General features: G+C 40.1%; 1 protein-coding gene across 1 annotated transcript in view; it reads left to right on the forward strand.

Moving 5' to 3' along the window:
• The first annotated feature begins 6,257 nt into the window (after positions 1 to 6,257).
• Positions 6,258 to 17,995, forward strand: part of VPS13A (vacuolar protein sorting 13 homolog A) — a 110,476-nt gene continuing 98,738 nt past the window's right edge. Inside the window, exons 1-7 of the mRNA XM_061456249.1 lie at positions 6,258 to 6,386; positions 14,822 to 14,865; positions 15,281 to 15,323; positions 16,297 to 16,392; positions 16,677 to 16,778; positions 17,420 to 17,529; positions 17,875 to 17,934. Coding sequence (XP_061312233.1) covers positions 6,287 to 6,386; positions 14,822 to 14,865; positions 15,281 to 15,323; positions 16,297 to 16,392; positions 16,677 to 16,778; positions 17,420 to 17,529; positions 17,875 to 17,934 — 555 coding nt within the window. The 5' untranslated portion in view covers positions 6,258 to 6,286. The remainder of the gene's footprint in view (positions 6,387 to 14,821; positions 14,866 to 15,280; positions 15,324 to 16,296; positions 16,393 to 16,676; positions 16,779 to 17,419; positions 17,530 to 17,874; positions 17,935 to 17,995) is intronic.

The raw sequence follows: 17,995 nt of genomic DNA on the forward strand, positions 1-17,995 counted from the left end.
CTTCGGGCCTCTCATGGCCTTGCTGTATCTTTCAGGATTATTCAGAGTTTATGTACCAATTATGCATTCTCCTGTGAGAACACTGTCTCCACAGGGGTGCACATGGAGCTGGGAGGGAACACAGCCAGGACAGCTAATACCAGCTGACCCAAGGGGTACACCAGATCGTATGGCAGCATGCTTAGCATATAACACTGGGGGAAGAAGAAGGAAAGGGGCACATTTGGAATTATGGCATTTGTCTTTCCAAGTAACCATTACTCACAGGGGAGCCCTGCTTTCCTGGAGATCGCTGACTGCCATGGGAAGTAGTGAATGATTTCCTTGCTTTGCTTTTCTTGCATGCACAGCTTTTGCTTTCCTTATTAAATAGTCTTTATTTCAACCGACAGGTTTTCTCACCTACTCTTACAATTCTTTCCTCCATTCTTTGGGGTGTGCTTGTGGGTGCAGTGTGGAGTGAGCAAGTGGCTGCATGGCCCTTAGTCGCCAGCTAGGGTTAAGTCACGATATTTGGCCAACTGAAACAGAGGAAAAAATATTTAGCCACATACTGACTTTCAGATCTGACACCACACACCTGACTTCTCTCGTCTCCCTTCCTACATTTTCCCCCACAAAAACCCCCAAACCTCTAGAGAAGTGCATTTAGCAGACTAAACAGTCTTACAGGTTAAATCTAGCATAAAAACTACCATTTGACTATTACTACTAACCTTCAGCATTACAACAGTACAGCTCTGTCTTGTTTTCAGCTGGTATAGTTTTTGTTTTTTTTTTTCCTAGTGGTGGGTGCAGTGCTGAGTTTTGGCTTTAGTCTGAGAACAGCGCTGATAACACACCAATGTTTTAGTTGCTGCTCCGTAGCGCTTACCCTGATCAAGGACTTTTTCAGTCTCATGCTCTGCCACTGAGGAAGTGCACAAGAAGCTGGGAGGAAGCAGAGACAGGACACCTGACCCAAATTAGCCGAAGGGGTATTCCATACCACAGCACGTCATGCTCAGTATATAAACAGGGGGGAGTCATCTGGAAGGCCCAGATCGCTGCTTGGGTCAGGCTAGGTATTGGTCAGGGGGTGGTGGGCAATTGTATTGTGCATCACTTGTCTTTCTTGGGCTTTATTCCTCTCTTTTTCATTGCAATTACTATTACATTTTACTTCATTTCAATTATTTCACTGTCTGTATCTCAACCTGCAGGTTTTACCTTTTCCTGATTCTCATCCCCATCTCACCAGCAGGGAAGAAGTGAGAGAGGGGCTGTGTGGTACTTGGTTGCCAGCTGGAGTTAAACCACGATAACCTGCAACCGCGCAACTATATTACCTGACTGATGTTCAGTAGCACAACAGATGTCTGAATGCAGGATAGGGAGTACAGGCTTCACTGAAGACTAGTGCTTTGTATTTAATTAAAACACAAATAATATGTTTAACAATCAGATAGCAGAAACAGAAATAGAAGCAAAGTGCCACACATTGTGCAGGATGTGCAGCACACTGTGGGTATTTCTCTGTGCAGCACACTGTGGGTATTTCTCTGTGCAGCACAGTAGGAATGTACACTGCAGCTGAACAGAGCCATACTTCACCCACAAAGGCTAGGAGTGAATAAAAAGATCAAGACAGCCTATGAGTTCTCAAAGTGATTTCTTAAAATTAAGGAAGTTATATCTAGCTGCCACTTCTGTCAAAATGAGGTCTGGGTTATGCAAAATAGCAGATAGTGTACCCTGAGCAGTTTTGTCAATAGCATGTGTAACCTATGAGCAATCTTACTAACATGGGTTTCTCTTGTGTAAATCTGTCACAGCAAACACAGATTACTTGTATTCCCAGCATTCAGAACTGCCCTGCTGGGGCCCTGATGCCATTTCTACTGGAATCAGTGGTAACATCTCTGTTTACTTCACTGATCTGAGGATCACTTACAATGACATTAATGCTTCTCTTCTAAAACGAGAGAGTAGAAAAAAATTGCTATTGCAAACACTGGCTGTTTGGGAAGCCAACTCAGAGTGCATGTGATTGTTCAGGAAGTGCCACTTTTAAGGCGCATTACCAGCTGCTGCCTTTTTTTTATTTCATGTTTCTTTCTTTCAGCTAGAACTCTTCAGAGTAATCATTTCAATGTATTTTATCTACACTGGAAACATAAGGGTCAGGATAGACCTCCAAAATCCTTTCAGTTATAATAGATATATATATGATTTACCCAATTTAAAATTAAATGCAAATTCTGAAATCTGGTGTAAACTAAATGTTAAGTATAGTACTTCATCAAATCTTTTAATCAATGACAACTGCCAAAACGTGAAATATATTGGAAAAACTTCTTCTGTCTACTGTTATGTTAGACTGCAATTCCACTTAGCATGTTTTCTTCTGACTATATATTATGTGCAATAATCTCATTCAGTTAAACTCAAAGAATTTCAGCTAACAAAGGTTGTAGTTCACAAGAGAACTCCAAGTTGCCAAGAAAATGCCTTGACTCCAGAAAAGAATTCCAGATCTTTATTCCTCTATCAAGACCAATGAATGCTGTAACAACCTCTACAGAAATATCCTGTTCTCCTAAAAAAAAAAAGAACCCCAAAATAAACAAACAAAAAAATACGCAAAACCCCAAACAAGAAAAAAAAACAACAAAATTCTCACTTTATGATTCTGAAACAAAAAGCATAAGCAATAACAAATTAGTAACCATAAAAAATGACAATAATATAGTTTAATTATCAAACTACAAAATTAAAACCATAAACATGGAAAAACATTAACCTAAATGAAAAAGCTCATACTGAATCATATGGGTAAAGTGTGGATGTAATATACTTGGGCTTAATTATTGTCCTTAGTGTCACAGACAATGTTATCAATTTCCTTTCTTTTGTCATATGGCACCTCTTCAGTTAAGGCAGGAACCTCCTACTTTGTGTTCTATTTCTAGTAACCATTCACACATAGGGCCAGACTTCTGCAGTTACTTAGGCACCAAAAACACATTCTTGGTGGTACTGATGTAAGCAACAAATAATTCTTGTCAGCAGACATCAACAAGAGAGCATTTTACAACTAACGAGGGAAAAGACACAGTTTACAGTGCTAGGAGTCTCCTGAACAAAACTTGAAGATCAGCATCTTCCTGGTGAATGTATTCAGAAGCCTACTGAACTTTCAGTGTTTGTTTTGCCAAACCACTGAACACATTTCATTGACGATGGCAGGAAGAATGCCATTACTCTCTAGTTAGTTGCTACAACTGCAAGAACTGGCCTTGAAATTGAGATGAAATGTTTTATTGATAAGCAGACCTTGGAGTTTTTATTGTGTATCATGAACAGATGTAAAATTCAGGAGTGTTTAGACTCTTCTAGTTTTGAAGAGTTTAAAGTCAGTACTATGGATTTACTGAGTAAGCTTACTACATTTTACAGCAGTTAGTACATTGCTGCATGTATAATTGAAGTAGTTTAGGACTTATTTCACCTTGTCCTCAGGAAAGGTTGTGTAACTAGAGCAAACATTGTTCCAGCATGATTCAGCTGATTCCAAAGAACACTCAAAACCGTGTGTCTCTGAAAGACTTGGAAATAAAGCATCCCTGTGATGTCTGGCTTTACTGTAGTTATGAATACATTCTAGAATGGTTTATGAAATAGTTCATACATTTTGACATCCCTGTAAGATTGACAGAATTCAATGTTTGGTGGGGTTTGGTGACACACTAATGAGGTTCACAGTGCGCCCTGTTTTAATTCACCACCTCTCATGCTGTTTTGTGCCAAAGCCATTCTGAAAGCACTACCTGCAACACTGAAGAAACAAGCTTGAGAATTTTCATATTTATGTACATGAAAATACATGGAATAGGTCTAAAGTTATATGATTTCATTAGACCCTGTAAATTAGAAGTTTTTGAGAACAAAACCAAGAAGAAAAATCTTTTATTTATTTCTTCTATGGGCGAGTTTACTTCCCTGAACTCTTAGTACGGGACTGAGAAGGCTGGCTGTGATTGTCCTGTACCAGAGGACAGCCCTGTACCCTGAAGGTGACCTGACGACCTCCCATCCTGACCTCTGTGTGAACACTGCTCAGATTTCTTCTGAACTCTCTTGCCTTGGTAAGTCTGCAGATGTTACAGACTTCTAACTATGGCCACAAGGTTACGACAGAAAACCACTCCTCTATGGGCTGCTGCTTCCCTTGGGGCACATCCACCTGCTCCAGTGTGGGTTCTCCATGGGCTGCAGGTAGATATCTGCTCCAGCATGGATCTCCATGGTCTGAAGGGGACAGCTTGCCTCACCATGGTTTGCACCACAGGCTGCAGAGGAATTTGTGCTCTGGTGCCTGCAGCATGTCCTCCCCTCCTTCTGCACTCACCCTGGTGTCTGCAGGGCTGCTTCTCCTGTGTTTCTCACTCCTCTCACTCACAGCTGCTGTGCAGCAATTTTCACCCTTTCTTAAATACACTATCACAGAGGTGCCACAAGCATTGCTGAGAAGCCCAGCTGTGCCCTGGAGCGGGTTTGTTGGAGCTGGCACAAATGGGCTGTCTGGCACAGGGCACTACCCAGTTTCTTCTAAGAAATGCTGCTCTCTGTCCCCGCAAATGTGCCATGAAAACCCAATACTGCATGCTGCAAAAACTCAGGGGTTTTGCTTACCAATGAAACTTTTTGACTTAATTTAAAACCTAATTGTTGCAGTTCCAGGAACAAGTTGGATATAAATTATTTTCTTCCTGTCATCATCAAAGAAATGCACTGCGGCTGTGTGACAGAACAAGAACCTTGTGAGCGTGGGAGGCATCGGCACACAGTCACTCAGGGCAAACATGACCCAGATTTTGCAGTCTGATTCACCACATCCCAGTGGTGTGAGAGTCAAACTCTTTGGAGAAGTACCAAGATTCAACTTGGTTTAGTCATTATGCTAATAATAGAATTATAGAATGGATAGGGGTGGAAAGGACCTTAAAGACCATCTAGTTCCAGCCCCCCTGCCATGGGCAGGGACGCACATCAGACCAGGTTGCTCACAGCCCCCTCCCCAGCCTGGCCTTAAACACTTCCAGAGATGGGGCAGCCACAGCTTCTCTGGGCAACCTGTGTCAGTGCCTCACCACCCTCAGTGAAGAATTTCTTTCCTAATGTCTAATCTAAACCATCCCTCTGTCAGTTTAAAGCCATTCCCCCTTGTCCTGTCACAACACGCCTCTGTAAAAAGTCCTTTTCCAGATTTCCTGTAGGCATCCTTTAGGTCCTGGACACTGCTCTAAGGTCTTCCCAAAGCCTTCTCCAGGTTGAAGAAGCCCAACTCTCTCAGCCTGTCTCCATAGCAGAGATGTTCCAGCCCTCGGAGCATTTTTGTGGCCCTGCTCTGGACTTGTTCGAGCAAGTTCATGTCCCTTTTGTGTTGGGGATCCCAGAGCTGAACACAGTACTGCAGATGGAGTCTCATGAGAGCGGAGTAGATGGGCAGGATCACCTCCTTTGACCAGCTGGCCATGCTCCTTTTGATGCAGCCCAGGATATGGCTGGTTTCACACTCAAGCCAGCTCATGTTGAGCTTCTCATCAGCCAACACCCCCAGGCCCTTCTTCCCAGCAGTACTTTCATCAGTTCTCTGCCCAACCCATAGCTGTGCCTGAGGTTGCCCCAACCCAGTTGTAGGACCTTGCACTTGACCTTGTTGAACTTCATGAGGTTGGCACTGGCCACCTCTCATGCTTCTCAAGGTCCTTCTGGATGGCATTCCTTCCAGCATGTCGACTGCACCACACAGCTTGGTGTCGTCGACAGTAATTCAGTTGCAGTAATTTCTACACTGGCTTAAGCCGGGGGAAAAAAAACAGTAAAAAAAAATATGGTAACGGCCATCCCATTTGAACCCCTTGGACCAGCTGACTGACGTCCTAAACCCGGGCAGGAGCTGCCGGCCAGTGTGCAACCACCGCATGGCGTTCGGACCGACCACGAGCACACCTGGAGGTTCCTATTCCCGGTCAACCTGCTCCCCACTCCCTCCCAGCGCCCTACCTCGGCCCCGCCGCTTCCCGTGCCGGGCCGTGCCGTGCCGTGCCGTGGCGCGGCGCAGCGCACCACGCCCTCCCACGCCTGCAGTCGGCAACAAGCTACCGCGCCTGCGCGACAGAGAGCGGCCCAAGGCGCATGCGGGGGGAGGGCGGGGCTGGGGGAGGGGCAGTGGTCGGGTAGGAGCTGGCGGTCCGGGGGCCGCGCTGGTGCTGCTGCCGCCGGCGTGGCAGTGGGGGACAGGATGGTGTTCGAGTCGCTGGTCGTGGACGTCCTGAACCGTTTCCTCGGCGACTACGTGGTGAACCTGGACAGCTCCCAGCTGAAGCTGGGCATCTGGGGAGGTAGGGGGCTGCCACGCCGCGGCGGGACGCGCCGCCTGGCCCTTCCGCGCTGGGGAGCAGCCTGCCTGCCCGCCCGCCGCCTCCGCCTTCAGCACCCTCGCTTAGCTGTCTGCTCGCCCCCGCAGGGAGGAGGCCGAGGCGGTGGTCCCTGAGCGTCGGGGCCCGTCGGGCCGGAGCGGGCGATGCCGCCCCGCCACCGCGCTGGGCTGACTGCCCGCAGCTCCGCCGCCGCTCCACCTGCTCGGCAGCTTAAAAATAGTTGTGGGGGCGGGCGGCAGGGAAGTGTCCGCGGGGGGCGTGGAGCAGCCGGGTGCGGCAGCGGGGAGAGACCGGGAGGCGCTGCAGCGGGTGGGGGAAGCGCTGGGGGTGTGTGAATGCCCGCTTGCGGTGAATTCTTCCTCGTGGAGCTGCCCCTGCTGCCTATTCCTGGCTGGGTCGTACCCTGGGTGGGGAGGTTGCGGGTTCGGTCCGAGCGGCGCTCAAGGCACTCGCGGAAAGTTAGGGGAGGGCTTGGCGGGGAGTCTTACACGGCCTTGCTGAGCGCCAAACCGGACCGACTTTTTTCCCTATCAAGAAATAAGAAACTGAAAACAAACGGGGTTTTGATAACATTTTAGTATCGGTGGTGGGCCGGTGGGAGCGAGCAGCCTCTCTGCGAACAGCTGTGACATTCCATTTCTTGGTCCTGTCATCAGTAGGTCTAGAATATTTGTCATTTTTAGCGTTGAAGTATCAGGAATGGAGACTGTCTTAGGTGTTTGCAGAGGCTATGACCAGCCGTGCTAGGCGAGTAGAATAGTCTGTAGAATGGCAATTAGTATGCCAGTTTTGAAGGAGGGGAAGTATTCTGTTTTGTGGAGGTCCCTTTAGTAACGTAAGTACAAGAAAACAGCAGCAAAGATCTCTCCTTCCTGTACGTCTGGGCAAAGTAAGGCAGGTTAAGAAGAGTAAGACCCACACAACTGACAGATGTGTATGCAGTGACCACTCCTGGCTGGGTTTTGAATGCGCATTCTGGGTGTCTGCAGCATCAGCAAAAGCAGAGGTGCACATTTGCTGGTTTTTTTTTTGTTTTTCTTTGTTTTTTTACATGTATGTTCATATGTCTGCAGGTGTGAAGCATCCTTGAAGTACAATTCCAGTCTTAGGTACTCATGTTTATGAATCAGATTTTTTTTGCATCTTGGACATTTTTGTTTAATGCATCTATTTTCTGAAATGGTGTCCTTGTTTGGTTTCATCTCTGCTGTAATTTTCCTTCAGTTAGTCAGGGAATTTTTGGGATCTTTGCAAAGTTCAGTCTCTGTATGGAGTTGTAACACTGTAACAGCACATGTAACTGCTGGAGAAAAAGTAGTAGTCCTTGATCTGTAACAGTAAGGCCCAGTGTAGCATTGATGTGTTATATACTGTGCGTTGTATGTGTCTTGTTTGAAAAGAATGAGTTGCACTTTTGCTGAAAGACGCAGTATCAAACGAATAATTTGTGTACAGAACACACCATTTGTGTTCTTAAGTTATCTTAGTTTCTTCTTTCATTTCAAGAATGGCAAGCAGGATAATGTAAAATAGAATCATAGAATGGTTAGGGTTGGAAAAGACCTTAAGATCATCTACTTCCAACCCCCTGCCATGGGCAGGGAATAGAATCATAGAATAAATAGTCCTCCCTCCCTCCATCTTTCTTGCTGTTGCTATTGTTCAGGCCTGGTACCAGTATAAGGACAGCAGCTTCACACCTGCAGCTTTGTCTAGTAATAATGAAGATGACACTAACGCTATAAAGCTGTCAGCAGCACTCTAAGCTGACCTCTGTACCTCTCTGGAGAAAGGAACTTTAAGATATGGAACATTTAAATATTTTGGGTAATGTTTAGACATTACAAAGAGGTAGAACCTTATTTTTCCAGCGCTGTAGATTGCTGGTGGGTTATGGTTCTACGAGGCAGCTCTTACCAGACTAGATGCACATCAGATCTCTCATTTAAAAAAAAAAAAAAAAAAAAATCCTAAATAGTTTTCACTGGTTTTAACTGTAGAGTGTTAATATGGGGCTGTTACGTTTTTTTATCTATGTGGAACTTAATTTTGCGCTCTTATATTATTTCCTCTTCAAGTAGTTTTAATGTTTTAGAGGCTTTAGTATATTTTTTCTTTAAATTCCTTTTTCTACAGAATGGTGCCTTTGTACTAGAGAAAAGATTAGTTTTTCTCTACTTAGTCTGTGCACTTGCTTAGCATGAAAATTGGTATATGAAGCTACATCTTGCTCTGAGATGCCTAACTGTGTAGCATTGCTGAAGGATCACCTATGGAGGTTTATTTTTAACTCGTCTGCTGCATGATGCTTTCACTTGCATTTGCAACTTCAACTGTGTTTAATGTTTCATTTCAAACAATGTGGTTTTTTTCGTTCCAAAGATCTTGGAGGACTAAAAAATTGCATGCCTCTATCTAAAAGGCAGTTAACAGTAGTAATAGCAGTGGACTGCTGTATTTATATGGAGGCCATCACTGATTAGTAGATCCCTACACTCAGTGTATCTAGATGCTACTGATAATTTTATTGTCTTCCTAATTACTGAAATTACGGAACTAAATTATTATCATTTTAATAAAATAGTACTATTTTTTGTCTTCGTATTTCATGTAAACTTAATAAATTTTTGTGCTTTCCTGCACTCTCTGAAAGCATTTCCATTAACAGCTCTGTGTTTTTATATAGTACTTGTTTTTGTGTGTCATAAACTTGCTAAATTTTACATAAATCATGTAGTCTTGAAATCAGATTGTGCCAAATCAATTAAATATTTTGATAGCAGTTAAATGGGATGTTTTCTATCTGTAACAAATGGCCAGTGCTTTTTGGATGCTATAGCACTGCATCCCCACTATAAATCTGTATCTTAAATTTTAAAAAGCTTTTTTTGTTTGTTTTGTTTTGTTTCTGAATGAATAAATAACCAAGGGAGTTTTTTTAGATGCTGGAACAGATTATGTCCTTGTGGTATTTCGTAGCTAACATGTTTTAAATCAAGAGTGGTAACCTGTTGGTAGATTCTGGTTATATGGATTAAAACTAACTTTATATAGTTTCAGCTTCTGCAAATTTGGGAGCTTTAGTAATGACTTTTTAATGAACAAGCTTTTTAGTTTTGCATAATAAGAGAATTCATCATGCCACATTAAATCTATCCATATTCAATCTGTGTAGTAAAGTTGTGTGATGAAACTGCTCCAAACAACATACATGAGCACTTATTTTTTTGCCTCTTAAAAAAAACCCCAACCTCAGATTGAAGGGTAAAAATGCAGACTGTCTCAGTACTAAAGAAAGATGCGATGTCTGGGAACAGAGTCATGGCTGAGAGATTTGCAAGAACTGAATAACCTGAAATTCAAAAGGCAATGCAGAAGGGAGGGCATACGAGAGCCTATGCAAGTAAAGAAGGTACTTTGAATAGGTAAGGCCAATGTTGGAAAGGCCAAGGCTCAGAAAACAATGTAACAGGGAACAAAAGCTTATTATTTTTTCCTTAAGAATTCTGTTAGTATGAAGCAGAATAAAAGAATTATCATCAAGGATAATTATTTAATGGCTGATGCTGGGAAAGATAGTGTTTTAAACCTCTTCTTATTCTGATAGTTTCAATAAGCTGTGTTAACAAATGTCTAAGTACTTGGCTCAGGTAAATGGGTTAGAGAAGTATCTAGACAAGTTACATATTTTTGCCTGCTCTAGACCTAATAAAGTTATATTTCAGTACCCAAAGAAATGATTAAAGTAATGACAGTTATCTCTGAGAAGTGAAGTGACGCTGAGGTTTCCAAACAGGATGAGAGATCAGCTCTTTCACCATGTTGCTATTTTCTTTTGACTGGGTCTAAATAACTTTTTCATTCCGTGTCATGGTCAGACCTTCTATATTGTCCTTTTAAATACTTAATTCTCAGTTGACTTGGCACACCTATTTATTAGGTAATGTCTCAAGCATATCTTACTTAACACAACTTGTTATTTGAATAGCTGGTGTCTCTTAGGGGGAAGCTATGTTAGTAGGATGGTACAGGCAGATAATTGACACAAATATGTGAGCACACAAGCACTTTTTTAATTTATTTTTTATGGCTACACCTATTATAATAAACATGACTACTTTTGCATGCAGTGTTCAGATATAGCAGAGCAAGTATATAGTAGGTGCAATCTGTCCCCTACATAGTAACAATTTGAATTTATTGAGGAATGAAGAATATCTAGTACTTTGTGCTGTCTTTCGTGACCTATTTTACAGTAGATGTCAATAGAGCAGGTATTTGGCAGGCACTGTCATCCTCAAAAACTTGGAGCTTGTCTCCAGAAGGTGTTCTTAAAGAGGAAAGAATTAAGAACACAAACAAAAGGCAAAAGCAGCAATTTGTATGAAGTAACCAAAGGGGTTCAGAAGCTGGTAACACTGTTGCTAAAAAGCAGAATTATGTTAAAATGCGTGAGTGGGCGTCCTGGTTCAGCTGTAGCAGTTATTTTTCTCCTTTTTAGTAGCTGGTGCAGTGCTGAGTTTTTGACTTAAGTCTGAGGACAGTGCTGGTAACACCGATGTTTTTAGTTCTTGCTAAGTAATGTTTACTCTGATCAATGACTTTCAGTCTCATGTTCTGCCAATGAAGAGGGGCTTTCTGGGAGAAAGCAGAGACAGGACACCTGACCCTAACTAGCCAAAGGGTTATTCCATACTGCAGCACGTAACGCCCAGTATATAAACTGGAGGGAGTTACCTGAAAGGCCCAGATCACTCACTGAGCATGTCAGGCTGGCTATTGGTCGTGAGCAGCTGTATTGTGCATCGCTTGTGTTTTTTGTTTCTTTCCTTTTCCCCTTTTAGTTTTGTATTCTCTCCCCTTGTTATTTCCCTTATCATTATTATTAGTAGTAATAGTTCGGTATTATACCTGGACTGTTCTTATCTCAACCCATGGGATTTACATTCTTTCAATTCTCCTTCCTATCCTTCTGGGAGCGAGGGGGAAGGAAAGGGGGGAGTGAGCGAGCGGCAGCATGATTCTGAGTTACCAGCTGGGCTTAAACCATGACAGTGGAAGTGTTTGGTACTGGTCAAATACCAGCTGAGGTATTTCCAGTTTCTGATGCCTGTCATCTTTCTTCTCTCTCTTGACTGCTTTCTCTGCTCCCTCACTCTTTCTGCCTTGTTCTTATTTACAAGACAGCAGAGATGGGATTAATACATAGGTTAAATCTGCAGGTTTGTATGTAGATTAATATTCTTCCCTCTTTTCAGCTCTTGTTGACATCTGTAGCAATTTCAGTTAAGCCTCTTTGGTCAAATGGTTTACTGAGTGTTATTTTATTTCATAGATATGTTCTTGTCAGACAAGTCCTTGGTAATAGATGTTTAGTTCATGCAATCTAATTTCATCTAAAATTGAAACTACAAACCTGTTTGTTCCACAATTTTGACAAATATTTGATTTTGTTCAATTATTTACAGTGTCCAGAGAACACTAAGAATTTGCTTTATAACATAGCCTACATAATTCCTAGACTGTGCTATAGGTGTTTATAAACATTCTGGGTTTTATTATTGATTTGGCTGCATGTTTAATCCTAGATATTTATACCACTCCATACAGTTTTCAAGGTTGCTTAGTTGGGCATTTTTTAATCCATCAAATGGGCTTTTATCTGGCTGCATTTACGTTGTCAAAATAAGGAAAGAACCAATTGCCCCCAAGGGGGAACGACATCCCTCTACCCCAAACCCCACAAAGCCAAACAACCACATCTTAATGCATTTTGAAATTCTTGCAATTAAAATTTATTGGCAGTGCTCCAAGACAGTAAAATTGTAGTAAAAAAAGTAGCTGTGTTATGTCCTGTAACAGCCCTTTGTTCCCTGATATTTTCCGCTTCTATTTGCGAGGGTTAAATTTTGGCAATGAAAGAAGATACTGACATGGTCAGTTACTGCATTTCAAATAGTGAGTGTTAGAATTGGTTGCCAGTGAGGTATGTTAACTTTGCAAATAGTTCATGTTTGTTTGCAGGAATGTTTAGTCAATCATTTTTGCATTCCATCTCAAGTATAGGAAAAGGAAGGGTTGCATGCGTATATAAAATATAGTGCTTCAGTAGGAGCCTTTGATGTGTTTTTATAATCTATTCACTGTGGTTAGTCTCGCAATCAAGGTTTTTGTAAGTAAACCCTGATATTTTATTGAATGTGTTTCAGTAGTTCTATATGAAAATTAAGATGATTGAAGTTTTCCTGATTTCTACCTCTTCTAATGATTTTAGCTGAAACCTTTAAACTTACTAATTGTAAAACCATAAGTATAGGAAAAATGTTGAATAGTTGTTTACCCAACTTCCCACTCCCAGCATTTCATGTAGAATTGTCAAAGCTGCCTTGTTTGAAACACTATTGATACTGCGTTTATTCTCTGCCATTAACAATGTGCTCAGCTAAAATGAGCTGTAGTTCTCTACTACAAAATGTTGTTTGTAAATGCTTGAGATAATAATCCTTACTCATTTTACAGTACCTTGTTTTCAGAAACATTAGGGTTGCCAAATTATTGCAGCTTAAGTTACAGTGCCTCAGCTGAAATGTGGCATGTGCCAAACCCTTGATAAATAAGGTGATGTTTGCTTACCTGACGATGAAAGTGAAGAAACCAAACCCAGTTAAACTGCTTTGTGTGTCATGTTTAGAGTTTGCCTGTGAACTTTTTTTTACCGTGTCTCTACTGATGTGCAAAAATTGTATGCTATGCATGGTAACTTGGTTACAAACCTGAACATTTGCTCTACATACAATTAGAATTATTTGCCATGAATACAATTACAATTAGTGATGTCATCTTAGAGAAGCAAATGGCTTTTTTTTTTTCTCCCCCTTTTTTTGGTGTTTCCCATATAATGAAACTTTCTCTAATGAGTGTTAAGATCAACTTTGTCAAGGAGTAAGTTTAGAGTTGAACCCAATGGTATATAAAACTTGTCATCTTGTTATTACCTACAAACTACGTAGGCTAGTTACAGTTACTAGGGTAGTTACAGACTACTGCTGGAAATCCTTTGTGGAAATCCTTTGATTTTTTTTTTTTTTTTTTTCTTTTTTTTCCCCCTTATGTTCTTGTACAGCATAGGTGTGTTGTAAGGCTTAATAGCAGAACCACTAGCTCTCAAAAATTACCTTCTGCATATAGTATTTGTCTGGAGATGCTGCTGGTACCAAGTGCCAGATGTATAGAATTCTGCTGTAAAGTGATAATAGATTGTTGCAATGAATAAATTAAATAATTAAAAACTTTATAGTATTTTATGAGTACTACAAGATGGATAGATTACTTTACCTGATCAGCGATTCCACAGCAGTTCAACAACTTGAGCCAGCTGTTCTAATAAATGTGTATTTGAGATTAGGGTCTGGTTTCACAAAATTGGTGGTACTTTGAACATTAGTCTAATGCCATCAACACTGTACAATGGCAAGGATATTCCTTGCAGTTGGAGCTCCTGTCTGCCCCTATGTTTGGCTATTTCTGACTTGTGTCCCTCAACGGAAAGCATTATTGGGTCAATCAAATCTTCTTTTGCAATCTCAAACTGTATTCATTTCCAGGGCTGTAATCTGCTTCTGGTTTCCTGAATCTTATTTATGCCACTGCTAAGCTGTATAAGGTGTCTGTTCCATGTTCATGTGTTAACATTATACAACTAATTTGAAGGTAACCATTGCAGGTGTTCCATCCTTCTTGTAGAATTTGCAGAAGACATTGCTTTGGAGTGTGTGCATGCCATGAGTTTCCTGGTCCCTTCTAATGTTCCTTTTGTATGGCAAGTGTCTGATGCCAAGTATGTTGTAAAATCAAATCATACAAATTCAAATTTTCTGTGTTTACAGGGTATGGAATTATTGTTATCTATAGACATTTAAAAAATTGGATTTACTGAAATGCTTCCTGTGCACTTTTATAAGCCTATAAATACATCTTGCAAATATAAGATCTTTTGAGAGCTAAAAATTCACTCTAAATTTCATGTTGCTAGATTTCCACAAGCACAGGGAGCAGATGGTTGAGGAAAAAGAAGCAAACTTTTAATTTAAAAATGTGTACTTACAAAATCTGGCAGTAATTTCCAACGTTTCTAAGAATCTTAGATTTTTTTTTTTTTTTCCCGTGGACATGCAAACTCCATCAGAAAATAGCAGATACTGTTTTATAGCATGAATGAGCAGTGTGTTCTTAATAACCTTTCATGGGTATTTGAGGTGCAGGTTGTGGGTATCTTTTAAAGCAAATAGTTGAAGTAGCACAGGTCAGGGACTAATGACTCAGGCTTTGGGATATTTAGCGAGGACCACAACTACTTTGCTTATTATAGTTTTACTTATTGGCTTCTTGTTTTTTAGGAGCTGTAGCACTTAAGAATCTTGAAATAAAAGAAAATGCACTGGTAAGTTAGTGAAAATAAAATTATTGCAAAAATGATTCTTGAACTTCTGGGCTTTATGTGTTTTTTTGGCTCATATTTAAGGTACACTGTATTTTAAGTGTAAACTTACTGGTTTTTTTTTTCCTCTCCACTTGTCTGGATTACCTAATTAATTTGAGATTAAATTTAAAGGTGAAGGTGTATGCTGGCTTCATTTAGCTTTATTTTTTTTCAAAAGCAAACCCTGAAAAGCTGAAAGAATGTATTGAGGTCAAAAGCAAACATATGGCTTACTTGTCCCATTATATTGTTTTTTTTCAGTGGTTGAAAGGTAAACTCGTTAGCTTTAAGGTTATCATCTTTTTTTTTTTCTAACATGGGACCATTTCACAAGTTGCTGAAATGAGCTTTAATGTCCTAAACCACTTTTTTTCAGAGTCAGCTGGATGTGCCATTTAAAGTTATAGCGGGACATATTGGTAAGTTACATTTCACCATACACTCATGCAGGAGTTATTAAACATACTGCATTTCCTTGCAAGTCACCCTAGGCATGCTGAGCAAGTAATTTACCACGTTTCCTTGATTTGAATGCTTTGTACACTCTGAAGTTTGTTTCTTCTGAAGAAAAAAGCGTTTGAAGCAGCTCATTTCCTTAAGCTGAGGTGGCGAAGTTAAAATATACTGGAGTCTGTCTAATCAGCTTAATATTGATAAGAACCCAACACAGCAAAGACGAGCAACTGATCAGGGCTAGTTCTCATCCCTCAGAAGGATTTTGCCTTCCACGTCCTTTTCTATCCTCCTTCCCTGTTTTTGTTAATATGGGAAGTTCTCTCATTGCATGTTGGTTGTTTTGTAGAAGTTAGTGGTTTCTTAAAGCAAACTAAGTTTAAAGCCGTTATATTTCCCTTAATCTACCCTGGAAGTATGTGTTTTCTCTGACTGACTTCATAGTTTATTAAAATTAGTACTTTTGTGAAGAGTCAGAGACTCTGTAACCTGACACTCCCCATGTTTACAAAACATACACACTACTTGAAGACTCTCTTCCACAGAAAAATAAAGAAAAATATGTATTGGGGAGTATTTAGCTGGCTGATCATATAGAAGCTGCCCATGCTTTGCTTGTTTATGAGGATGCTGCATTAGGTTTGCAAGGAGGGAGAGATTGCTGTTAGGAGTAAGAAATGTAATTCGAGGGGGGAAAAAAGAGAGGACCTGTATACTTCATAATTCTGCTCATGGAGAAACTTGCCACATGTTCATTTGTGTCCTGTGTAAAACAAATAACCTAAAGGACATGTGCCTCAATTGCACTGTTTTTTTTTCTGTCTGATAAAGTAATTGTTCAGAGGTTTTGTGGTTAAATGTCAATTACCTTTTAAATATTTTTATTTTCCAGTCAACTATTTAACTGTATATCTCAACCTTTTTCTTTTGTGTTTATAGGTCAACTTAACTTACAGATTCCATGGCAAAACCTTTATACTCAGCCTGTTGAGGCAGTTCTTGATGGAGTTTATTTGCTTATTGTGCCTACAGCCAGTAAGTTAATGTAGAGGAAAAAGCAAATATAGATTGATGTGGTTTCAAAGGAATCTGGAATGGGTTGATCCTGCTTTCATGAACTTTTTGTCTGATAAATAGTCCTAGCAAATGCAATTAGATAATGGGAATGGGGTGTCTTTGAGTAGTTTACATTTAGTCACCTTATTTTTTTGATCTTATGCAGCTATTAACAAACCATGAAAATTACTGCTTTTGAAACAGCATCTTCTAAAAATATATTTATTTTTTTGTATCATAACCTTTTTACATTGTCTATTTAGGTGTAAAATATGATGCTGAAAAAGAAGCCAGGCAGTTCTTGGAAGCAAGACAAAGGGAATTACAAAGAATAGAGGAAGCAAAGCAGAAAATAGCCGACCAAGGTAAGAGTGGGAAAAGGTAATAAAAATAATGCTATTTCTTTCAATTTGTCACTTAAAGTGTTTTAGATTCCTGTTTTCCTCTTGATACTTAAAAATCTGTTAGTCATAGATTTTTAGTTGTTGCTGCCATCAATACAAGAGCAAGCATCCTGAAAATCAAAAGGTTCAAGCTTTGACGTGATCTGATGTAAATAAGGCTTTTGAACTATTGTTTATGTCATATGTTGCCTGATGTTATTTTCCTGTTCTTTCATAAGAAACAATTTAACTTCGTTTCTAATAGTAAAGAATTACACCTTTTTAAAGATTCTGTTTAATTTGTTCTTTGATACGTGTAAAGTCTCATAATCTTGAATTTAACTTCTGGTACTTTCAAGAAATATGTATTGGCCACCTTGAGTATCAGTGGGTACAAGTCATATTTTTGAACAACCTGATTCTTCAGGCTGGAAGTAGTAAAGCTGAAACTGTCTAGTCTGACTATAATTTTTATGGATTATACTGAAAAGACATTTCTATACAACTAGAGTACAGTGTGTTAGAAAATTTAAATATCATACAAACTCTTATGTTTTTGTTTTCTCTAATGTAATTTTTAAAGTACTTTAATGCAAACAAAATATTATTTTCCTTTAACTTAGATAAAGCAAAAGAAGAGAAACAAGACACTTTTGTGGAAAAACTAGTCACTCAGGTTATCAAAAATCTTCAGGTGAAGATTTCCAACATCCATATTCGCTATGAAGATGATGTAAGTATTTTGTATGTCTCAGCATAAGAGGTTCTGCACTCTAACATGAAATTAGGAACCCATCTGATTTCATTTCTTCTAGTTGCTTTCCCTGTCAGGGGAATTCTAGTAAAGTTCTGGGAATTTCATAGTTTTAAAAAAACCCCCAGAACACCTTATAAATGAAGACTGATTAAAAGCTTGCGCAGAAGCATGAAGATATTTACAAGCATGTGTCAGGCAAAATAAGATATAATTGTCAGATCTGTGATATATATATATATTTAATTGTTGTCTGTTTACTTCCAAATCTAAACTTGGAGCATAAGGTAATCCTTTTTTGGTATTTTCCCCCTGCTCTGCTAGATCACAAATAGGAATAACCCCTTGTCATTTGGGATTTCACTTCAGAACCTAAGTTTGCAGGTAATTTTATTTTTCATCTTAAAAGCATGTTGAAAGTTATGTTTTTGTGTACTGTTGTGGT

Source organism: Pezoporus flaviventris, unplaced genomic scaffold (genome assembly GCF_033815535.1).
Source record: "Pezoporus flaviventris isolate CSIRO_AGI_PZ_B2104156 unplaced genomic scaffold, CSIRO_AGI_Pfla_v1 ptg000022l, whole genome shotgun sequence".
Classification (NCBI taxonomy): Eukaryota; Metazoa; Chordata; class Aves; order Psittaciformes; family Psittacidae; genus Pezoporus; species Pezoporus flaviventris.